General features: G+C 34.6%; 1 protein-coding gene across 1 annotated transcript in view; it reads right to left on the bottom strand.

The window, feature by feature from the left end:
• The window catches only part of LOC145675670 (NBAS subunit of NRZ tethering complex-like), a 163537-nt gene that overhangs the window by 94509 nt on the left and 42389 nt on the right, over positions 1–26639 (bottom strand). Inside the window, exons 9-17 of the mRNA XM_081746258.1 lie at positions 16414–16567; positions 14926–15144; positions 13765–13950; positions 12576–12701; positions 10135–10270; positions 7449–7573; positions 6869–6961; positions 4078–4298; positions 839–931 (exon numbers count right to left, since the gene is read on the bottom strand). Coding sequence (XP_081602384.1) covers positions 839–931; positions 4078–4298; positions 6869–6961; positions 7449–7573; positions 10135–10270; positions 12576–12701; positions 13765–13950; positions 14926–15144; positions 16414–16567 — 1353 coding nt within the window. The remainder of the gene's footprint in view (positions 1–838; positions 932–4077; positions 4299–6868; positions 6962–7448; positions 7574–10134; positions 10271–12575; positions 12702–13764; positions 13951–14925; positions 15145–16413; positions 16568–26639) is intronic.

Genomic DNA, 26639 nt, shown 5'->3' with positions numbered 1-26639 from the left:
ATGATAATGTATATTTTTTTATGCCAAGGTGAAAGGGGACACGTATGGTGTGGAAAATGCAATCAGATGGACGTGCTTTACGACGTGACTGGCTGGACTATTTAAAAATGGAAACAAAGGGACCACGTATCTGATTTCGTTCTTAAAGCCAAACAATCTTGGACAAGACCTTGGACAACACGTGATATGCACTTGTCGTGCTAATCTTGATAGTGCTGGATTCCAGTCAACATCCATCAGTTCCAAGAGGTTCGTTCCCGTAGTTTCAGTATTACTTTCTTGTTTCCCGTTTTATTTTTATTTTCTTTCTTTCTTTCTTTTTTTTTTAATGCTCGCTCGGATATTAAAGATTTTCTTTTGTATTTATGTCTCATTTGTAGATGTATTTGATATTTCGTTGCATTTCACTGTAATTGCCTTCAAAGCTTCGGCTTTCCTTCGTTTACTTTCTGGTAACTGTGACTTTGAAAGTACCACTGGAACTTTTATAATATCCACAAATGCACTTTAATTGAAACTGTCGTTGCTACTTGCCCCTTCCATGGCGTTTAGGATACTGCGCCAGAAGTTACCCACAGCGAAATGACCGCCCAACAGATGGGAGAAATGAGTAACCACTTCTTTTATTGATACGACTCAGTGCTACGTGCAGAGGAAGCGCGAGTAAACGTTCATAAATCTGGAGCAGACTAGACCTGAGTAGTGGTTTGTTTTATTGATACGAAATTGAGGGAGGAGATTACTCCAGGTGTAGTTACTCCGATTCTCGAGCAGGATTTCTCAGGAGTAGTTACTTATTTTTAATGATATCACCAAATATATACAACAAAATACTCACCTGAACTGGCTTCCCTCACACCAATCTTTTTCCCTAAGCTGAACTTGATTCAGCTTAAATACTTCGCCTTCAAAGCACTCTGGCAGCAGCGTTCTAGAAAGAAAGAAAAAAGTGCATCTTCAAACGAAAAATTCAAAGATTCATGTGTGCAATAACAGAATTTTGTAATAATTTACGCACCAATGAAAATTACTGAGCAAATACTTTGGTTTGATATAAATATGCTTATTATTAAGTATGAAATGAACGAAATATATACATCAAGTAGAGGTCTAAACTATAATTAAAGTAGTCCAGTAAGCTATAATCTAAGATCAAAAGTCACATGGGTTTTATTCAACTAGATAATATAGCAAGCCAAACACAAAAAGAGAATAGGACCAATGAATTCATATAAGTAAATAACATCAACTATAAAGAACGGTAATATAATCATAATCAACTTCTACAAGGCTATAAAAAAATAATGCTTATGTAAGTTTTTCTTTCATAACTCACATCAATAGAATATTAAAATATGGTTTCTCTTTTTTTTATGTTAGTATGATGATTTTTATGGAGTTTCTAATCAGAGATGTTAAACTCAAGCGACGAAAGTATGTTGAAAGTCGTATTTTCTTCCCTCTGTAAGTAATGAAGAGCAAACAGAGAGGCTGAGGTTTCATTTGTACCTAACTGCACCAAAGCTTCACTTTCTATTGTTTGCTTAAATATATACTATTTATTTGCGTCGTTCCGTGATTCAAGCATTCGTCGCAACCCAAACTGTAAGATAAACTTTCTATCATACTAACAGGGATTCCATATACAAATGTTAGAAGAAATACTGTAAGGATATTGATAGTAATTGATACAATTCAATTAGTGGTCACCCACAGAACAGACAGCCGCTACTGTTACAACTTTTATTATATCACTAAGACCCATTTAGCGTTCTCTTCTCATTGAACATCTACTCCTGAAGTGAAGTGAACCAATTATTTACATAACACTAAGTTCTCCTAATCCACTTAGGATATAACAATAACCCTATTATATTATGTTCGGAACCTATCCAACATTATTTTATCTAAATCCTATATTGTCTGTTTGCATAAGCTATTCCTCGTAACATACAAGCCTTGGGTATGTGTACGAATACTGCACACTTTCTGCCCCATTACTACTCCAACACTTTCCGCTCTTTCCTATCTAAAAAAGAAAATATAAATTATAAAACGAGTCTTTTGACATTCAACTTTGAGTCAAATTTCCTAATATAAACACAATGCTTAAAGAAAAAAATTAACAGCCTTCATATGCTTACTACAAATGAACTACAATGTTTTTAGAACAACGCATAATACAACTGATGCTTAAATAAATATTGCTACCATTTTATAACTTGAAAATAGTGAACGCAGAACAGTAGAATAGTACTATTATTACTAGAAGTTGGAAAACATCTAACACTTTCACTGTCATTATCAACTACAAATAAGGGAACAACTGTTTAAGATATTTACACAAAAACTCTCACTGAAAATTTCATAATGCCTTTGGTTGTATGTTATAATTCGCTATTGTACACAGCTGACACTCATGTAATAACAACCATAGTATTGATTTCTTACCTTGCTTATTGGTGATTGCGTAATATATGTGGAATACAGTTAAGAAGTGCAAGACGGGTAATATATTTATGAACTAACTATCCAAGCAGCTCATTTACAGACACAGTAGCAGTTACTGCCTTGCATACACATACGGTGTGCGTTAAAAGAAAGTAACGAGTCTGGAAACACTGCGCACGAACCGACATGCAGTGTCCACCTTCACCCAAGAGTTAAGTTAACGCTTGCCGCCGATTCAGTGTAAGTCTGAACTTGCTTCAGTTGCTACACAATTGTTGCGCGCATCTGAAGTGAAGTTTGTGTTTGTGAGGTGTGTTACGAAAATGGACCAGCAAAAATTTGAGCAACGTTGTGCCATCAAATTTTGAGTAAAGCTTAGTGAGTCCGCTACTGTTACATGAAAAATTACAAATGGCTTATGGTGAACATTTTCTACCCAGGGCATAAGTGTTCAGATGGTCCAAGTTCGTTTTAGGACGCTAAAGTCGGAAGTGGCATACTGCAAGCTTTCCTCGCCCCAAGAAAGAATGAGCAATAAATAATTAAACTTTTTTTCCTTTACTGTCGAGGGATCATCCACAAGAAATTTGTGCCATCAGGACAAACTGTCAGTCGAACTTTTTATCAGGAAGTCCTTGAAAGACTCAAGAAAAGGAAGACGCGTATGCGACCAGGAATTGCACGCTTTTGGATGCTACACCAAGACAACTCATCATATCACACGGCAGTTTCCACCAACGAATTTTTGACAGAAAAAAGCATTTCTGTGGTTTCTCAGACTCTATTCGCCAGATCTCAGTTCGCATGACTTCTTTTCAATCCCCTTGCTCAAAACCCACTTGAAAGGGCGCTATTTTGATACTTTCAATAATATCCAGAAGTGCATAACCGACGAGCAGGAAGACTTTCAGCACTGCAACGTAGAATGGAAACAACGCCTCCACTGCTGTGAAGCTACCCAAGGGAATTATTTCAAAGGGTATAACTTTGATTTGTAAAAACAATAAAATTCATCGTTAACAGAAAATGATGGAAGCTTTCGAAATGTGGGCGTGGAGAAGAATGGAGATAATTACCTGGGTCAAGTGGAAAACGACTGAGAGGATATTAGAAATGGTAGGGGGAGAAAAGAACAATTTTAGATATTATTGAAAAGAGGAAGAGAAACTGGTTGGGACGTTGGCTAAGGAGGAAATGTATCATGAGGGGCGTGCTAGAGGGTATGGCGGTAGGAAAGAGAGGTGGGAACAAAGGATATCAAAACAGAAAAATCGTACGTGAAGACGAGAAGAGGTTAGCTAAAGACCGTGGAACATGAACCCTCTCAGTTACGGCAAGTGACCCGCCAATAATGGCAGAATGCATATGAGAATGATGATGATATTGATCAAGGATTTACAACAGAGTCTGGAGCTTTCCCTTCTCATTACTTACCTAAAACTTATCAACCGTTACCATTCCTACTTAGCTAAAAGGTCAGAAGTGATTGGCATTCCTAGTTACCGAAAATTCAACAATTAGATTTAATTAATTAATATAATACAACAAAAACTATAAAAAAAAAGATAATTACTAATGTTTGTGGGAATACGTCCTTTGCGCACTATTACGTGTCAGAAGATTTACCTGTAAGTCAAAGGATTCATTGTCTCTGGAAAATTCGAAAGTACGGCTAACCAATGACAAGCGATTTCATCCCAGTGGTATGTAAACATATTTTCTACAGCTTGCCAATCTCCATTCCGGGCAAATTCTACAGTTGACCTAATCACAGGAGCTGATCGGAACTTCTCATAGAATTTGTAATCGTATAAGTTTTCTGCTACTTGTGGGCCTCCTAAGATAGTCTGAAAAATATACATAATACCTGAGACGTTCATAGAATATACACGTATTGGTTGCTTATAATATCTGCATCCCATTTATCTAATTTACATGTGTGATAGTCAAAACTATATCTTCCCACAGAGAATCAAACCTAGAATAACACTAACTAAATGACAATCGTTTTAACCATTCGGCTACTAAGCCTGCCACACTATATATGTGGATCAAGATAAGCGTAAAACCAATACGAAATAAAACAAAAAAGCTGTTTTCAAATTCAGCATAAACTGTAACTTTGAAACATAGATGTACAAATCAGAACAGAAAAGAGTGGTATTTCTTCAACTGAGAAATTAATATTGTTTCCCACTAACTCAGCTGCTCTTCATACAACTATTTCGTTTCTACGTCTGCAACGACGAGAATATTGATATCTATTACACTTTTTTATATCTGTGATATCTTTCCATAACATTGCAAACAAGAAAATAACTCTCTAATTATAATTATTCCGAGTTTATAAAATATTAAAGTGATAACTCAGATTCTGAGTTAGATATTTAAATAAGACATTTTGTTATGGTACAGAAACTTTTTTCAAGTGAATCATTTGCGATTCATTAGTAACATTTTTTTAAATTTTTATTTTATTTTTTAATTTATGTTTTAGATGAATTATGAATCAATGGTGGATATTCAGTTCTACAAGAAGAAAGTAACATAAGCAATGGCAGTAAAAGCAGATTTACGATGATTTTTCACTTCGAAGACATTCTTATGTAAGGTACAAATTTTACATGAAAAATAACAACGATTTTACCATGTCATAACCATATATCCGGTATAGGTCTTTTATGGAGAATAATTGAACTTAATTTTGAATACTTTACTTAGCACAGAGAATTCAAACTATTCGAGAACTGCAAAACAACTAACATTGCCAACACAACTTAAACTATTTCTTCAAGTTGAATTCCTGTAAAAATCATTCTGTTATACCCATTAACATATATATTATTAATAGTGTAATTTGAAACGGGTAAAAAAAAAAAAAAAAAACTAAGTAATGGTGAAAAGATAATTAGCTTAATTTCTCGTATTTATGTTTATTACCTTGTAAAATAGGAACACGAAAGTATTTTCATGATACACTGAATTCAAAGTATACACTTGACTTCGATCATGTCTAAAGCAAATGAGTAATTTATTCGACCATTCATTTTTAGCACCAAGACGAAGTACTACTATTTAACGTAGAATCTGAATTGCACATGCTCCTACCGGAAATTAAAACTCTGGTAACCCATGCTGAATACACATTTGCTAACCATTTATCTGCCACGAAGTTCCAAAATATGCGTGAAGTTCCTCAAGTCTAGCGGGAATCAAATTTACTGACCCTCCTTCCCTCCGTGAGTGTTTCCCGCCTTAAACTAACCCTACATGACTTGAAAATTCAGTCGTTCCCTAAATGTTTGAAAAAGAAAGTTACATAAACATACATACAGTGTTATTAAAGAGCGAAATTGTAAACTGCATTAAGAAAGCACGTAATTTTTTCCTTCATTATTATTTGAATATAAGCGTCGCATAGCAATCACAATGCTTCGAACATCTACTCTGGAGTGCTTTTGCAACAATATGAGTCAGTTTCTTTCCTGCAAGAAGCAGAGCAAATCCCTACTACCTTCCTCGTGTCTAGAATGCGTAATCAACACACATCTTAGAGACATCAGCTTATTTCCTCTCTCCAGCCTGCCGTAAAAGATAGAAAACGGAAGATCTTTCAGTCACGATGAGTGTGTGATTGCATTGTACGTAAAGCAAGCATTTACAAGACTATTCTGTGACGGCAGGTGAACGCCAAAAGGAGCTAACCCAGAATATATGAAAAGACGGTAATATCAAGCTTTGTGACTTATACTATGTTGCCAAATCTCTCATGGACACCAATCAGTGTTGTAGGCTTCATATTAAAATAACTAAAATTTATGTTCGTTCGTTCCTCTTTCGTATACAGGAATATATATCCATACATTTTTCTTCGTATTAATTGGGAACGCACAAGACTGTGACTATATTATAGAGTCGCCCCTGATATGAATCATTGAAGAGTGACCATAGGATGCTACACGACAAAGCGCAATGTGTGTCTTTGTGCGGCAATGTGTGTGACTAAATCTGAAATACAGGTACAGTGCAAGTTTCTAACTACGCATGGCAGTCAACCTACTTTCAGACCACGAATTCGCGGCATAGCGTATTCATGGAAACTGATAGTGCTCTTCATCAGAAAGGTCGACCTAGAACCAGTTCGGAAGATGTTGAAAAAATATGACAGGTGAAAGATATGACAGGTGTATCAAAGAGGCAATCAGAACGGTTAAATATGAAACTTAGAATTTGAGTTAGTAAAAATCAAAGTTGTAAAGATAATTCTTAGACACCCGCTATAAGCAAGTCTGCAAAGATCTAAGGATATTCTTGCGAAAAATTTTAAGCATATGAATGTTATTTGATATGTTACCATGTAATGATGCAAAACCACAGTATGTATTTAAAATGGATTATAATATATTTTGCAACATACCTCGTATGTATTCAGCCTGTCAAGGTATTGCAAAAGTTGACGTCGGCACTTTATTAATTCGCATTGCTCTGTAGTCAACTTGGCCGAATTAATCTGAAAAATAAAAATACGTATTCATATACGTATAATACATAAAATAATAAAACAGCGAGAGAAAATAAAACACCGTCTGGATATTTATATACATTTTCAAAGAAAGATGTATAATGCGCTATATATAATTACAAACTATTGATATACGTACAACATGTAAATATATTTGCACAAAACTCAACCTGAATGAAGCCATATGCAACGAGATATTGTTAAACCCTGCACTAGATTATTATGAACAAATCTGTGAACGCTTAATCAAAATAGTTCGAATAGAGATAATCGCGAATATCGTTGCATATTTACATTTGAGACAGATCACATAGTGTGTGCTGTTTAAGTAATTATAATAAACACTTAATTGAAATATACTTTTCTTTCTCCCTCCCTCCTCTATACTTCTTTTCTTGTATGTTTCTAACAGAAAGAAACTTTTAACTTTGAAAATGTAAAAACAATTTACTTTGGAAATTTACAAAGAACATACTTTGGAGAGTAATTTTTCCTTCTTCCTTTCATTCTGTTCTTCGTCTGAATGATAATCGATCTCTATCTCCTGCACCCTACTTCCTTGTTCCTCAAGCAAGGGCAGGTAATCATCTTGATTCCATTCTGCAAATAAATTCCTTAAATATTATCGTCAAAATCCAGGAAGTACGTGTACAAATTTATTATTTAAAAGCAAATCTAGAACATTTAGCTACAAAATTTCTAACGTAACAGTTAAATCACTTTCAAGCTAATTTCAGACGTTTTAAAACGAACTTTTAGATTGACATACATTGATATGTATTTCTATAAAGGAAGCAAATCAATCTACAAGCAGACTGAATATTAAAAAATACGGAATGACTTGAAAATTCTTTTGTAATAGGTAAATATTACTTGAAATAATGATCGTGATTCAGAAACAATGGTACTGTATGTCAGAAATTGTCACAACACAACTCCTTGTTTCCTCTCTAGTAAAAGCAGTTTATGTCATATGTAATTGACAATGCTGGAGTTAATAATTTTAAATGAGATATCACTGTCATATAAAGTTTAGAATTCATAGTTAAATACACTGATGTTGTTAAAAGTACATAATACGGCACAGCAAATAAACAATAAAATCCTTTCTCAGTGCACAAGCATTTCCATGGAGGTCGTATTGCCATTACCATTGCCAATGCAACGAAGCAGGTAAGGATTTCGAAAAAAAATAAAATAAATAAATAAAATAAAATAAAATAAGTTTTCATATATTCCCAACAACTTTCGAAAAGCTTGCGCAAAAGTATAGAGCAAACAAAGAACACTGAACTTGAAAAATGATCATCTGGGACCGGTTGAAGATACCTAGCATATTCCATGCACAAGAACAACTTTTTCGTGTTATTATACATAAAATATTGAGATTTTTTTTTCAAATCTAAATGCACTGCAAACATAAAGGTACTTTCTGAAAGATATTGATTTTTCTTATTTCGTATATTTATTTCTCTCGAAGACGAAGTGTGTTCAAAAGTATCGAACCTTTGGTTGGCAAAAATACACTTATTGATTTGGAAATCCGAAACACTAATCCCCTTCAAAGTAGTCTTCTTGGTAATACACACAATTCTCCCAGCGTTCCCGCCATTGTTGGAAACACTTCTGGAACGCAGTTTTTGGAATGGTGAGCAACTGTGCCGTCGCATTCCGCATGATTTCTTCTCTTCACTCAAATCGGGTCCTTTTTAGTGCCATTTTCAGCTTGGGATATAAACACAAGTCACATGGAGCCACGTCGGGTGAGCAGGGAGCCTGACAACACGCAGGAATGTTGTATTCGGCGATGAATGCCTAAATCAAATTTCATAGACACACTCCTCCTCTCCAAATTCTCGTTTAAAATTGAATGTAGCGATCCGATTGAATAGTTTCCGCTTGGGTATCACCAAGATTTTGGCAAAATTTGATGCAGTATCGCTGCTCAAGGTTTTCTGTCATTTTACAAAAACTGAAATCCGACGACCGCTTACTACACATCTTCACTCGCTGGCCGACAGTCAGCGACTGACACTTTCTGCGAGCGGGAAAAAATTCACGACTGCGCATAAGTGCCCCCTCTACATCTACATTGAAGAAAGTCTCCCGCGCTTCATTGGTTTACGCGGGAAAAAAATGATTCGATACTTTTTGAACATACCTCGTATGTGTTGTTTCCCAATATCAAGTAGGAATAAATTGAATCTTATCAATTAATTTTCAGTAGTTTGGCGTGATTCTTCATTAATACTGAAAGTACAATATGGCATGAATTATCAATTCTATTATTTAATTCTGAATTATTAATTCCATTATTTAATCTCATTGCAGACTATCCATTCTATTGCTTATTGCAATTTTAATCTAGTTCGAAAACGGGGTATTAAAAAAAATAGTTAACTTTAGAAGGTTGTACTTATGTCAGTGGATTGTAATCAAAACTCGTTGAAAAATTGTTGAACAACAAATTGATGTATCTACAATATGACTGTCTTACAATTCATTTGCGTAACAATATTCTAAAGTTACCAACTCTTCAAGTTTCCTCTCTTCCTTATCCCCTTTCATATAAACAGGACGAAAGTTGCACTGAGCAACTGAAAGTACGCTCTGTTGTAAGTTTAAAAAACGAAATTGTTCGGTAAATATTGTGTTAGCTGACTATCTTCAACTTTAGGGTAGTAGTCGGCTGTATATATGTGTGTATGAACGGAGAACAGCATCATGGGTTAACAAAATGTTTTTACATGTCAGATAGGTACACCATTAACCATTACGGTAAAGAACCTAATATATGACGTAGCCTTCTTAAGCAACTGCAACTTTCTGCAGAAACTCGAAACAATGTTGTTACTATTATTATTTAATGTTAAAATAATTCCTTCTAGTCAAGTCAGCCATATCTAAGTGAATAGAAAGTGCAGATTTTTTAAGGTCATCCATAGAAGGAAAAAGAAAGAAAAAAAAATACAATTAAAACTCTGAACTCAAAAGCGCCTTCAGAAATTTTGCGTTGTCTCTAACAAAATATTCCAGAAAAATGTTCCAAAACTATAAACGTTATGTTAACATAGTAATCCTATTAATAGGAAAGAAATGTTAATTTAAGGGAAACTGATTCTACAAGTTCTAGTAAATGTGTATTTCAGTTCAAATTATACCTTGACCTAGAGCAGCGAATACTTCTAGATTTGTCCTCTTTAAGCCAAATTGAAGCAATTCCTTGGCTGCATCTAAAGTTTCTGGAACACGCCCTTTACACTCTTGCAAAACCCATGACTGCTTAGTTATCTTGCTCTACGAGAAACGAAAACAAAATATGTAATGGAGATCTTTTTTAATATTATATATATATATATATATAAAGATATACATGACAACCTGAATATTGAATTCAACAAAAGATTTATGAATAAAAGAACCCTTACAAGACATATCAGGCGTAAGTTTCATTCATATTTAGAGTATAGTTACCTTTTTGTTATTATTTCATCACTATCTTCATTATCAATCATGAAGCATAACTGTAGAACGTAAAATATAACAATAATAATATCAATTTTAAAAACAAAGCCTCTGAGTGAAATCAAAGAAATGCTTTTCAAATCTGTAAGCCCATTACAGAGCAACAATGAAAATAAACTGCAAGTAGCCATCTTTAAAATTCGAAAATTTGTACTGATCTTCAACGCGCACATATTATTTGGTACCTGCGCAATTTGTCAATGAATTATGAATTAATTTCAGTGGCTATAAAATGACTATTTTCTTTATATTGATATCCTAAGAACATGGAATTCTGCGTGTAAAAAAATACCAAACAATAAATGAAAAATTAAATAAGATATTTTAAAAAGTAATCTAGTCTTTTTTCGTTAATAAAACCAAGTATTTTTACTTTCTTCTTTTCCACATTATACCCAAAATTCACACACACAGTAAGTTCTGCACAGACAATTTCAAATGGATTTGAACCAAGTTCAAGCTTTTATTTATTTTTATGTCCGAGACTTCCTAGTACCACCAAACGAATCCGGATTGGTATTCATAGAAATCCAGATTGTTTCCTATCTCGTCTATTTTTCTGACATTTTTCATTATGAGGCATAATCTCTCATTATCTCAGTTCTTAGTAAGTTACGCCAATCAACAAATAGAGTTCTCTCGCGGCTATGTCGATAGCGTATGCGCCTTTGGTTTGAGAGACCCGAGTTCACTTCTCAGTGAGAGATCATGTGGTTCGGATTCCACGTTAAAACTGTAGGACGTTGAATACCATCGCCACCACCATCTTCTGCACCATGCCTGAAGCGTTGATCTGTTGGCGTACAGCATTTCTAATGTCCAGGCGAGTCGCATATCGTTTACCACGCAGTGGTTTCTTCACTTTGGGGATGAGGTCAAAATCATGCAGTGACAAATCCGGTGAATACGCTCGGTGTTCCGACTCTTTCCATTCCCATCGGCGCAGTACGTCCCGCACACATGTGACTTTGATGCCATAAGCAACGAACTGACAAACAAGTACCCCTTGTATCAAATGCCACAATCATAATCACTCGTATGAGCCAGGGATTCTGCCGAAGCTTCTGCCTACGTGATGATCCTGGATGTCTTAACTCTGAGGACTGCGATTTCAACTCAGGGTCATACGCCCTGGCCCAGAATTCATCCATGGCGATGATATTGAAAAGAAATCGGCTGTTTTCATTCTCATAGCGCTGTAGGTGATAGGAACAAACTGCATATCGTGTCCACTTTTGAACCTAAGTGATGGCATGTGAAACCCATTAAGTAGGTTCAGATCTTGCGCCAAAATTTTATAAATAGTGTGCTTCTCAATTTCAGTCTCCGTCTCTAATTCACGCAGCGTTCATCGTTTATCGTTATCCAACAAATGTCCCGACACGGTAAGTGAACATCGGTCCACACACACTTAGTCTGGCCTGACCGTTCCATGTCGCCGGTTGTTTGGCGTCCTCGCTAAAACGCTACTACTCATATAACGGCAGTTCGATATGGCAGAGCATTATTCCCTAACGCTTATATCAATTCTTGGTGACACGCACTCGCATTTCTTACCCGGAGATCAGCCACTTTGATGTACGATCACTGTTCCACTCTAGTCGCTTCTATTTTACACCAAGACTGTTTTCCCAGCACCCCACCCTCATCCAGTACAATACACAGAGCCGTCTATCAGAGGCTAAAGTACTCGTGTCGAATTACCTTCCTCAATCTGCATTTTCCGTCCACATTTTCAAATTATTAGATTACTGCGTTGCCGTGACATATAATGAGACGAGTTTTTGTAAAATGTGCATTAATACATGTATATGTCATAGGGTTGCTTGGCTTTTCTTTCATGATTCCTGCCATTGTGGATACTCTTTCAGTTGTATGTGACACATTTTTCATACATCCTTCAATTGTCGAAATATTACTGAGCTGCCATGACTCATTCTCCAACCCTCTATAAGAAACAATCTCCATCTTCTCTTTCACATCCAACTAAAAACACCTGAGTTCGATGGAAACTTAGCAAATTGAAATAAGTACGACAGAAATAATCATAAACTTTAAGAAATAACAAATGACTTACCAAATAATCATGAATCGTTGATATTGATACTTTGTTATTCCTCCATTGTCTCTGGTACACTAAATCGCAATCTAGACCATATGCATGAGCCAAAGCCAGTGCTTCACCATATTCTTCATTATCAATCTGGGTAGTAAATCAAGTTGATACCAGTTATTAAGTTTACTTATTTAACAATAATAAAATATTAAACAGATATTTAAAATAATATCATTTCTAAGAAATATTCTCAAACAAATTATTCCAAATAATAATAAAAATATTAAAAAAAAAAAAAAAAAAAAAAAAAAAGATATTCGAGTAGCAAAATGCGAAATTTATGTACAGGATAATGGCATGACTTCGGAGAACGGTTTGTGACAACAAATGGTACAAAAAATAGCTCTGTAAACATCACATAATAGGAAGTGGTTCGTTTAGGTGTTAAAAGCGTCGGGGAAAATATCGGCAACAATTTCGGTATAGCATTAAAAACTAAAGAAAATCGAATCTGTAGAATAAATTCACTAGAAAATATACAAATTGACAGCCTCTAAATCATAAGCTACAGGCCATGCATAAATTAATATCTATAAAAGATGTTAACATATGCGTGATATTTTGCTAGTTAACTCTTAAACAAACTTCTTGTAATATGAATAAATTTAGTTCAGATAATCACATCTCATAATATAGTGCATACGCGTCAACACCTATTTATTGTAATTGTTAATTGTGTTGAAATTGAGTTACATTGCTAACATTATTTTGTATTGGCGACTGAAACATCATATATAACATCTACTATGGTTAAAAGTACGCAAGAAGGGAACATTTAAGTGTTTATGCAGAATAAACAAACATACAAAAGGTAAAATAAGATACATAGCCTTTAGCGGATAAAAATACTATTGTTGAGGGACATGTAAATATAATTATATAATTCTTTACAATTATACAAATACACATCAAATTATTAATTAAACAAATATAGAATTGTATGATTATCAAGTTTTAATTAATATTTTTTTAATGTTCGATATACCAAAAACATGATCTACATACAGGTACAAACAAATACAAAAATAACACACTTAAATCCACGAGGGAATCAATACCCAAGTATGAAAAGCAACATGATCTTGTGAAAACAAATACATTTGAAAATCTTCTATGAAAGTACTAAAAGTCATTAGAAGGCATTGCATACCTTTCTCGAATAAAGTTCTTCCGGAGTAGTACTTTTCAATCCTAATAATCTGTACGTTCTGTATAAAAGCTTAGATCTTTTGCGTTTTGGTTGAAAACGCTCACTATCTGTAACCCAGTAGATTGCTTCTTTCACAAGGGAAGAACTCATACTTAAAACTGTTCCATCGTCATCATCGCTGCTTTCCTGATGAAAGAGAAGTTAAATTCGTGTATCTCAAAATGAAACAAATAAATAATGATAAATTTACGGCTATGAAACATCTTTAGTAACTGAATTGAAAAATGAAGGGCATCGGGGAATACAATTGTAACCAACACTGATTTTGTTGTTGATTACCAATTGATTTTGTTATTGATTACCACTGTACTTCCCCACGTCCTTCAAATAAATAAGCAGTGAACATTAAGAACAACACTGAATACAAATTTGAATGTGCATGAATGACAATGTGGGACAAAAATATTTGAAATTTCTAATTGAATAATCAAGACCCATAGCAGAACATGCCGCGATCTGCGATGTGATCGCAGAAAATCTGCCGCGCCTGTGCAGAAATATTTCCAGAGGAAAATAAAAGTTGCCAACAGAAAAGTATAAAAACATGCCCGCTTTGTGTAAACGTCTTAAATGCACAGACGACTCGCACAAATATAGTTCGGACTGTTTTTTATGCAACTCGAACTAGGGATACCGCTAAAAACTGTTTACCATGCTTCATGTAACACTATAATAAAAACATGATAGTATCATCTTGATTTTTTATTTTGGAATTTCTGCAGAAAATTTTTGACTTACAAAAGCTCATCGCAGAAAGACAAAGAAAGTTCTGTCATCAGGCAATCAGGTTCATAAAGTTTTTCTTCAGTAATTTTCGCATGGATAGGTTAAATAATTTCTGTTACCTCAGGAACAAAAATTAATTAATTTGATCACAAATAATTGACAAAATGAAGTTTACCATCAGAAGAATTGATAGTTAAATGTACAATCATGTTTAGCAAATTTGAACAACAATTCTTTCAATGTTAAATACAAAATGTATATATGCATGTATGTTACTCAAGGACAGCACTAATGGAAGATTTTTCCGAATTGATATAATCTCTAAATAACAGCTGAATACGTCTATACCAAGTAAATATTGATTGCCATTCTTACCACATCTGACACCGAAGTAATGGAGTTTTCGTCATCTGATCCAATTCTCTTCTTAGAGGCCACTAGTAATTCACATTCAAGTCCAAGGAAACCTTTATCACACATTGAAGACACTTGCGGTTGGCCATCAAAAAACTCAGGAGAGTCACCCAGTAAGTTTTGAAGATTTCTCGTTGAGCAAACACTAATTGATCCAGAATACCTTGCTATAATCAAAGCCTGTGTAAAATAATAATAGTAACACACAATATTAACAGAAACATCTAGCATAAATAATAATAAGCAACAACAAATATAAATATATTAATACACCTATGTGTAAAACGTATTCATCATAATAAATGATGCATTATTCCTTCTCTACTGAATGTGAACTGCGTGCTTGAAGCAGAGAGCCTTGTTACTTGCATTCTCTATTTTCTACCCGAATTCGATCAGATCAAATGGAATTTACATTTCAAAAGATATAGTGCATCATAAGCTATTATATTTTATTAATTTCCATATACAGTACTTTACTTGAACAACAGCAATAATCTTGCATAAATTCAAACAGATTTATATGGAGAAAATTATGATAAAATCAGGAGTGAAGCTAAGTGGGTTAAGAATAAAATACGATATACGGGGTGTTTCAAAACAACACCAACAACATTTGGGAGGTGATTCCTGACACAAAGACAAGACCAACCTGGGATGCACAAATGCTTCCTTTCGGAGTTACACGCTGCCGAAAACATCTAAAAATGAACTTTAAAGGTCAATAGTTTAAAAACTATGGGACTTACCGTAGTCGGGTCAAGACATCACCACGGAACTTGTACATGCCCTATCCAAATATCCAAATTTCAGAATCCTGCGGTACTTCCGCAACAATTTTTATATAGGTAGTTGGTGAGTACTTCAGATTATATGCTTGTAGCCAAACTCCCTCTATAAAAATTGTAGCGAGTGTATCTTAGGAATCTGAAACATGTATTTTTGGATAGGGCACATATTAGTTTCTAAGCGAAGTCTTGACCCAACTACGGTAGGTCCCATAGTTTTGGAGCTATGGACCTTTAAAGTTCATTTTTTCATGTTTTCGGAAGCCTATAACTCTGAAAGGAAGCATTTGTGCACCCTGGTTGATCTATACTTTTTGTCTTATCATGGTGTCAGGAATCACCTCCCAAACGTTGTCGATGTTGTTTAGAAACACTCTGTAAATAAACAATGAAGAGCAGGGAGCTGATAGACCAAACGAGGGTAATTCAATGTCAATGTTGGTCATAAGTGGATGTAATAGGGAACTTTCAGATAAAAATTTCCCGTTTGGCCTATATATTCAAAAATACACAAATTAACATTGAGAAAAAATAATATAAAAGGCATCCAACCAAGATGACTTGCCACAGACTTGAACCAAGATCTGCCAAATTTGTAGCAATGATATTAACCATTATATATGCTTATTTCATTGAAGAATATTTAGGATTTTTTACTTACATTTTCAGACCACCAACTGACGTCGACTGGATGAAATTTTAGTGGATCATTAACCATACTATTATGGTAATTTTTTTTATGTGGTAAGTCCACTAGCTGTGGATTTTTAGCATCATAGTTTGGTTGATCTGTTAAACTCCAGAACCTGTACAATCTGCAATAAAAACATTTAACTAGAAAGAAATAATTCCTATTTTTATCTCTTCGAAAGTAGCTGAATGTACAAATCAATGATATAATTACAAGAAAATTCATGATCACATTGCACGTACTGACTCCTTTAGCCTAAAAGGCATAACCATGAGACGTTAATTTTTTTAAAATCATTATTTAATTTTATGTTAAATAATTACTTTCAATAAGCTAATACATATTAATGTTGTTAAAATTCGAATAATGGATACTTCGAACATTCGTTATTTTAATGCTAGAACAAAATCTTATTATTTGATTAACTGTGATATATATATATATCATAATTTTTCTTGTTATATGGGACATTTGTTAGCTTCCTCTATTTAAGCAACATTCACTATCCAAGAAATCATACCTTAGTCCAATATATCTTCGTTACTGGTCTAGTGCCTAGCGCTAAATCAACATCTTTAATGTTTGTTTATCTATTTCATTCACACGCTTCATTTTTTTTTTCTTTTTTTTTCTGCTGCTATTAGTTTTATATGTCAAATAAGTGGGGTGATGTAGTTTTAAATTTTGTGTGTCATAATGAAACTCAAAATTGCTAAGCTTTTCTCTAGCATTCTTTTTCCTTTCCCCTGTCTTTTCTACACTCAACTGCAAAATGTACTACATGGGTACCAAATTTTTACTATTATTTTTTTCATTTTGTTGGCATGAGTGTGAATAAATAAATACATACATAAATAAATAAATAAGTAAATAATAATAATAATAATAATAATAATAATAATAATAATAATAATAATAATAATAATAATAATAATAATAATAATAAACGTCTGCCATCTTTGAGTGTCAATAGTACCCTTTGAAAGTTCGTAACTTTCTCATTATCACCGTCTCCTTTAGCCTAGCCGACATAATAATAATAATAATAATAATAATAATAATAATAATAATAATAATAATAATAATAATAATAATAATAATAATAAACGTCTGCCATCTTTGAGTGTCAATAGTACCCTTTGAAAGTTCGTAACTTTCTCATTATCACCGTCTCCTTTAGCATAGCCGACATTACCGTGGTACGTTAAAAAAAAAAAGAAGAAGAAGAAGAAGTCGTCTATCATTATGTTCACTTAATTTTCACTTTGGCAGACGAACATGAACTTTTCACTTCCGTAACGTAAAATGGTAATGGAAGTTAACCCTTTGAAATATACACTAAAATACTGCATACGTATTATTCTGTCATCTCGTTCACGTAACTTTCACTATGGCAGAGAGCTTTAAGATTTCACTTTTAAAGAAATGGTGGCCAGATATTATTGAAACAATTTTTGAGGTGCACTTCACGGCACGTTAGCATAAAATGGGTTATCAAGAGGTAAAATTAAACATGATTCACAATTGTCTTAATGAAAATGTGTAGTGTAGAACTATCATTACAGCTAAGAATTTTAGTTGAAGGGTCACTGCCAGGAAAAATGCACATTTGATGTCTCAGGTCAAAGAAAATGGCTATTTTTATTCCATAACAAGCTAATTAGAATATTTTGTAGGTATTACTTATGTTTATATGGTCCCTAAATGAACATTAATGAAAATACATTTTAAATTATCCTTTTATGATAAAATGTGATCAAAAACTCCCTTCCGTCGAATAAAAGGAGTAAAAAGAGAAATGTCACGGAAGTTGGAACGGAAGTTGAGCTTCCCTCAGAGATCCTCGGACTAAACTTCACTTTTTTTAATTCAATCTGTCAATCTATAGAACGAGTCTTTAAATTATTTTTCTTAAATTCTAGTTTCAACTATTGTAGCAACTACAGACATTCAATTAAGTAATCATTCTTGGAAGAAAAACAATTAAATAGAAAAAAATAAAATAAGAGTGAAACTGAAGCTTAGGAATTATTTCCACACACGAGAACGAGGTCTCGTAAATAACTAATCTCATTTCAACAGAATAACGCATCTACGCATATTATAATCAATCCCCATATATTAGTATTTTACAATTTCGCATTATTGATCATTAGTGTTGAAAAACGAGTTACAATAGATTATATGATGGGTAAGGGGAAAAAACAAGGAAAAAACAAGTCCACGTGTGAGATTTAACGGGTGCTTTGTCCTAAATGTTGGTGACGCTTGATACTATTTGACTGTATATGCATGCATGCGTGGATGTAATCATAATCATAATCATAATCATAATTTATTGCATCCGTTCATCGTCATACAACGAACGATGTAGAAATGTCCATGTAAAAAAGAGCAAAAGATTTGACTAACCCTATTCTTTTTATATGAGGTTTCAATATTAAAACGCAGTTTTCTCGAAAATCCAGTTTTGTGACATTCCTTCTTTTTTTTCCCCTTATACTTCATATTGTCTTTTAACCTTGTCTGCGGACGTAAAGATTGAGTGAACAAAGTTTTACATAATTTTATTTTTAGAATATTATTATTTTTATTTATTTATTTTTCATCTCACATGCTATTGCCACCACTTCTCTAAATGTGAGATCCTCAAGTTCGTCTGCTACAGTAAAAGTATACATGAACGAGGTGACAAACTTTTATTTCTTGGCAAAATAATGTGCACGCAATACTTTAGTGCGTATTTTAAAGGGCTAGTTAGCTTCCATTACCATATTGCGTTACTAAAGTGAAAAGTTTATGTTCATCTACCAAAGCGAAAGTTAAATAAATATAATGGCAGACTGTCATTTTTCTTACATTTTGAATTTTCAAGTAAACGATATTTTACCGAATTATTTCTCAGTACGTAATTTAAAACAAGTTCCAAATTTGAAGGGCCACCCCTGCCAAAAGTTAACATTCTCAAAACACAGACTTCCATTTCTTATTCACATTTATACCAACCAAAAAGAAAATAACGATGAAAATATGGTATTCTTCTAGTACATTCGAAGTCTGCCATCATCTATTGGTCTATTTGTTCTAACAACCTATACTTTTATAAATTCATTCTTCTTAATAACATGTATGCAATTTTTAAAATATAAATAAACCAAAATTGTGTAATTAAATACCAAAATTTATGAAAGCACAATAAAATTTGTTAAATTATCTGAAAGAATCAGAAACTTATTGTTCTCCATAATGAACTTCAAGTTAGTTAAAGTGTTATGCACATTAAGGCAGTAATATTAGATTAATAATAAAATATGTTACCTTCAAGTGCGTTATTCGGGAGCTGAAACCTCTGCGATGTTTCGTTATCGTCTTTCTGATAACATTTTCAAGATTGAAAGACTAGTATATGAATCCCATTTCATAAGGAATAAATACTCTAAACTAAATTCGCGGACAAAAGTATCTTGGACAAACAATGTGATCACAACATCAACTACAATAAATACACGAACTCCTGATACAATTGGACACCAAAATTCATGAAGAAATTTTAGTTAGTAAACGTCAGACAATGATCGAAGTCAACAAAATTCTGGTTATGGGAACTTTGTAAGTTCAAAAATCAAATACGGCATCCACTATTGGCCGATATTTAGTACTTTACAGTGCAGTTTTTCCTCAATTTTAATTATCTTGCAGCATCATGATTTACACTTATATATATATATATATATATATATATATATATAGTTGAAATTTAATTCTTCCTGTCAGAAATGTACGATTGGGTGGGACGTCGGAATCTGGACTCCTCTCCCCAATCGAAATCCAGCCTTTTCTGTAAAATTATTCTAATTGAGGAGCTGAGCGCAAGAGTGGTCTAACCCTCTCTACCACGAATGTCTGCATTGAGATGCCATCTGTTGTTCACATGAAAGACTGGTCTAAGCATGGAATTGGTTAGACCACAATATGATAATTTTAATGCGTACCAGTTTTGTGATTTTTTGCCCTGAGTAAATTGTATAAATAGCTGAGTGCAACAGTGGTCTAACCCAATTCAGCTAATCAGGAGAGAAAGAATAGTCACATATCAAAACAAACAATATGGCGAACACTAAACAGTCTGTGGATATAGGAACTCCCAATCTTGAAGTTGGTATGTCTAAAGAGGAACAATATCGGGGCAAAAAGAGAAAACGAAATGAACAACAATGGTCAAAGTTTGTAAAGAACAAAAGAAACAGTGGACAGGAATATACAAGTAGTACCCCAAACGAAAATGAAAAATCTGTACAGGTACTGTACAGGCACTGGAAACGCATGTCTAGTGCATGTGTTACATTTTTTCAGCATGTTGCATACTCGTCATATCCTGGGTTCTGACCGCCCCCAGTTTTTACCTTCTAGATCCGCCTTTGGATCCTTCTAGTCTAACTAAAGTCTTACACCTAACCTAGCGTAACCTAATAATTTTTAATGTTCTAACTGCTTTTTTGTAGGTTTGAAACTGGAGGGGCACCTCTAAACTTAAGGCAAATTAGGTATATTAACTTTTCATTAAAAATAAGCAGACACGTAATGTAGCATTTTTGAAAATTCACTCTTTTAGTAACTGGAAAGGCATACTTTCCGGGTAACTGCTGTATCGGTGGACCAATTTTAGACAATTTACCAGATGAACTGGAGAATTTATTTTGGTTTGTGAGGTAGAGTGAGTGAACGTCAGGTGAGGGGAATACTTGAAGTTAAGAAACTACTTGTTAGTTGTTTTTTTATGTTGTAAGCGGCACTATAGTAGAGGCGGAAGGGAATATTTGCCGGAGAGATACACTTATGATTTATGGGAAACTCAGTATGGAAATGGTGCGTAAAGAGCAAGGTTGTTACATATCATGTTTGAGTTTTCTCGAGTTATACAAAAATATGAAATGCCAGTTGTTGACATTATGTGAAAGGCATGGTCTACTAAACAGGCGAACAGTTTGTCGTAAGTGTAAAAACGAAGACTTGAAATTACAGAAAAGAAGAATATCTAACCAAACCTAATTTAGTGCAATTTGGTACTTTTTTGCATGGCATTAATATCTTCCCCAAAACTGCAATACATAAGCCACACATTTTATGACATATAAAGTGTTTATGAGTATACTCACCGCCGCTGACGTGTCTCCTCCCTACGGACGGACCCCTTCGCTACCACTCGAGCCCCCCTGCTGCGCTCCTTTTCTGACTCGGTTAGATAGCATTCATGCTTTTTAGTGGCCACCTAGCACAAATTGGTTCGTGTTCTATTCACTAGTTTTTATGCCATACGTCCACACTTTATTTCAAACAATAATCACTACCAATTGTGTCAGGGTCACAACCTAGTATTTTGGGGAGAAACTTTTTTTTTTTTTTTCGAGTTTCGTCTGGTCCGGTGATACAGCAGTAATGCGTACTTTCTATCTGTGAAGATTTCAGGAGGTGGCCGGGGGGAATTTCCCCGACCGGAGCAAATCTCTAATTTTGCTCAACTTGAGTTACCAGTATCCTCGCAGTCAGTTTGCGAATTGAATATTTTCCCAGGGAGGGACAAATTTCATCCATATACGCACTCAGCCATCACACACGTAAACTCCAATAGAGAGAGTAGGAAAATTACCTTTGCCAGGGTTGAAAATTTTCCGGGGGAGGATAAAGTTTTGTCAGGGGAGAATCCCTGGCATCCCGCCGTCAATTCGCACACTGCGTGCAATACTACTTTATTCCCCTGAGTTGAAATCCCTCCGGAGAAAATAGTCACTGCTTTCTATATGGGTTATAAGTTAAATAATCAAAAACGATCAATATTAGTGCCAGTGGCGTATTTACGAGGGGCTATGGGGTCAAGCTCTCCCGAAATAAGTAAGTTATCGTTTTATCGCATTGTAAGCACAACGCAAATGCTTCTTGCTGTTCCTCAAGCCCCTTCCCCCCGAAACAAGATACTAAATACGTCAGTGATTCGTGTCGAATCCATAGTCACTGGGTTTGCTGAGATGATTAATAATAATCCCGTAGCCATTCAAGTCTAAGATTAGCCCCTACAGGCATGGGGGCCGCATCGATAAAGGGAGGAGGTAAAATTAAAATGTCCTAATTGCTCGAGATCAGTATCGAATTCACAATTTTCGGAGGCGCTGAAATGAATAGTGGCAATTCTGAATCTATTCAAGCACAGGGTTAACCCCCACTGTTTAAAGTGCAATCCGAACCATGTAACCGTTCAAATGCTCTCACTGGGACTTCGTGCACCAAAACTGCATACGCCGGTAGCTAGAGCTTTCCGGCAAATGTGTACGACGCTGTACCCAGAAACACTTAAAAATTCTGTACGAAAAGTAATGACTTAACTTTCTGTGTATTTGTTTTTATTTCCGTTTATTCTTTAATATTCAGTTATTGTCAACGTTAAGATTTTCCTTCAGTTTCAGAGAGCTGCAAAGTGTGAATAAGCTAAAACTAGACATTAAGTTTGTCCGTAAGGCACAACAGAAGATAACTGTAGAACAGTTAAAGTGATTTGAGATGTAATTCGCTCCCGTCAATAGGAAAATTGTGTACCATGTCTGGGGAATATCCTAAGTAGTGCAGAGAGTTTAACAAACTTTTGCGTGAGCCGGAGATACGATTTTTTTTTTTTTTTTTTTTTTAAATATTGCATGTAATTTAGCAGTAAGTAAATAATTTAAGTGTTGGGAAAATTACTCTTGAATGCATTTATTATATCCATATGTTCGGTGAATTAGCCTGGCTTTTAACTTCAAGTTACATAAACTTACTTTTAGATATATAGTGTGTTAATGAACTACACCGACAAATTGGCCGAAATAATTTCTCAAATTAAAGTAGTAGTCGCCAAACTGTCAATCGCGAGTTACCATTACTAACTACACTTCAACTACTTTCTTATGCATAATTATGTACAATGTATGTTTATGGCAGTAAACAAAGGTATTTTTTTTAAGTTGGTAATTCTTTTGATTGGTAGCTCACAATAGGATTTAAAAAAAACGGCTCAGACTCTGCATGAGCTTGGCGACCACTGCACTAAAGTAATAATAATGTATTTCAAACACGTGGAACCATAGAATGTCTGTTCATTATGCTCTGAAGAAAGTCACATACACACCATTCCAAAATGCATATTTTAGCAGGGGATTCCCCACATGGCAAAATTTCAGAAAGGCTCCTAACAGAATCCGAGATAGGCTCGGACTTAAAGGTGGGTCCAAATTGGCAGCCATGAACACGCAATGCGTTGGCGAGAGCTTGGAATTATTAGTGACCGCCAGTTCACGTTTTTTCGTGTTAGAAATATCGCATGCCACAATGTTTTTTTTCCACGTTTGGGGACGTCCTGGCTTCTAAACTATGTACTTTCCTTTCATGTCCACATGATATATATATATATATATATATATATTTTTTTTTTTTTTTTTGAGTAATCACCTCTTTGAGTTTGTCGATGTGGTTTATTAACACCCTGTATATACTGTGTATTAGACAAGACGCTGCACTTCAGTAATAAAATCACGCGCAAACAGTGGGCATTAAGCACGCATACGCTTCTCGACGTAACAAAGGCAGCATTGGCCACTTGGTCACAATAAAGAACTAAGTTGTAATATTTGACGTTAATTTCATTGTACTTACAGTTATTTATTTATTTTTTCAGGAGCAAGAGCTGACTGCGAAAGGCGCCTTAAAATTTGTGACGATGATACAGATAGAGACAGTGTTTTAAGTGTAGACTTTCCTGAACACTCAGTGTCTCCAACACGAAAAGAACGAACATTGCAAGAAGATTTTGAAAACTCATACGTTACAGTACGCGGTATTAGTGCATCGAATGCCACTGCGTCTGTTTCAGAGAGCTGTATAAATTGTAGAGAGCTAAAGATAAAGATTGCGTCTCTAGAAGAAAAAATGCATGAGGAAGAATGTACTGTTGCAGGGTTAAAAAAAGACTGCTCAGTAGCTTCCATGCGAGACAAACGGTTGCGAATACCGCATAATGTGAAACAGTTCTTAATAGATTGGTTGAAATTATACTCCCATGAATCCTGATCAGTCGAACTCCGAATCTGGTGTGAGTAATACTTTTTTTCTTCTTTCTTAGACTATTGAAACTTGTAGTATATCATTTAAGGATAGCTTCTACCATAATTTTGAATGTTTTTAGTTGTAATGATGACTTTTTTGCTATTTTTATTACTATATAGTAATCGATGGTGACGAAAATGCTACTAAAGAAATCATGGGACTTTTTGTTAATTGTTTGTAATATACAAGATGGTTCAAATATGACCTTTTTTTAATACCAAAACCTTTACTGAGAGCGAAAGACTTGAACATGCCACCCTTTAAAGTACTCCCTTCTAGAGTCGATAAATTTTTGCTAGTGTTCTGGAAGCATTTTCATACCCTTTTCATAAACTTTTTCTATTGGTTGCGAATCCACTCGTGAACACTGAGGATGACGGCGTCGTTTTCCACCCCATTTCATGTCTTCCAAGTGAGGTTTAAACCTTTAACTACTTGGAGCCAAACCTCATGCTGTATTTGGAGTCTCGCTGTCAAATTTCAGATGACATGACGACCTTTTCTCGAATGAGAAATTTTATCAATAATGCATTGTTGCACGCTCCCAGGCAGTTATTGTTCGCTCATCACTCTCGCAATTCCTGGACACCACTGAGTAAGTTTTAATCTGCACAAGAGTTAAGATGGAGTTAGTAGCTGTACTCACCCAGACTCACCAACGAGTGCATGGGTTGTGGTTTGCAACAGCAACAGTTGCAGTCATATTTGAACTCCCTTGCATATTCATTAAAGATATTATTTCGTGGATCGTTACACAAAACTGTTTGCAAGTTAAACCTAAAATATACATGCCAGGAAAACTAAAGATGCAAATCTCACTGTATTTTGTTTTTTACTGGCTTGCTTTTTAAGGGTTTAAATTAAGTGATGTGGGCTACAGCTTAGCCGAATTAGTCCGGGTTCAGGATGCGATTGTCGGTGGATTTTCTGATTGATTGGGAAGCTACGTGTAAGTAGAAGACTTCCTTCTACAAAGTCAAAAACACATCATACCGCCTAGCAGGCCAAGCCACTGACCATATATCACCCACTTAAACGTATGCTATCTGGCTGGGCACAGCCTTTCATGAGTTGTGTGAACAGTGGCTTTGAGTTTTGAAGTGGTGATTTTGGATCAGTAAAAGGAGATTTTTAAATATTCATAGTTACATTCAGTTATCTCACTTGTAACAATTACCTTCGAACTTAGGACCCTTTCCTGATTCACATTCGCTACTGTAAATGCGTGCTTCGATTTACTTTTATTTTTAATATCTTCCACATTTAATTATAAATTCTAACAATTTTCTAACGTCACACCAATATACGTGCGTGGTACTATTGAGTTAACGTTTAGTGCAAGTCGATATATATATATGTCGAACTTTTCATATACAATTGTAGTTAACTTTGTGTATCTTTTCTTGCTTTCTAGGTTGGTGGACAAACTTCATCGCTCAGAGATGAAGTTATATTGAGTACTGACTTTCCTCAGGTTACGCTAAAAAGGTCTGTGCTACTGAGGTGTTTGGCAAGTTCAAATGACTGTCCCACAAAGCTTACTAGAAATTTGATGTCTGCTCTCTTTACCGGTACAGAACTAAGTACGTGCTCAGTAACAGGCCAAGGGAAAGCGAAGAATATGTTGAGATGTTATTCGTGCAATCAAGGGTAAGTAATCTATTTTTTTATTTAAAAAGTTCCAGTAAAATTGAACTAACAGGTAAACAATTAACTGCTGCATTTAATTGTATTAAAATCTTCAGGATATTCGATCTGAGGTGACGATAGGAAAATTTACTAAATTGTCCCTTTTAAGGTGAGGTTCAGAAATTCCCATAAATTCATCTTTTCATCACAAAAGCTCAACAGAACTAAAAAAAAATATTTAAACTGTGTTCACTGTTGGTGATCCTATTGTAAACAAAGTGTATTGTATCACTCCGCTACATTTACTGCCAAATTCTCAATTTGGCGAAGCGTATCAAACTAAAACAATGTATTATAAGCAAACATTTTACATACTACTTTGCAAAGTTAATAACAGGAAAGCATTAAATTAACAGTCCTAAAATTCGATCTGTTTT

This window comes from Thermobia domestica, chromosome 2, assembly GCF_964235325.1.
Source record: "Thermobia domestica chromosome 2, izTheDome1.hap1.1, whole genome shotgun sequence".
NCBI lineage: Eukaryota > Metazoa > Arthropoda > Insecta > Zygentoma > Lepismatidae > Thermobia > Thermobia domestica.
Note: the sequence above shows the minus strand (reverse complement) of the source record. Positions and strands in the feature narration are given on the sequence as shown.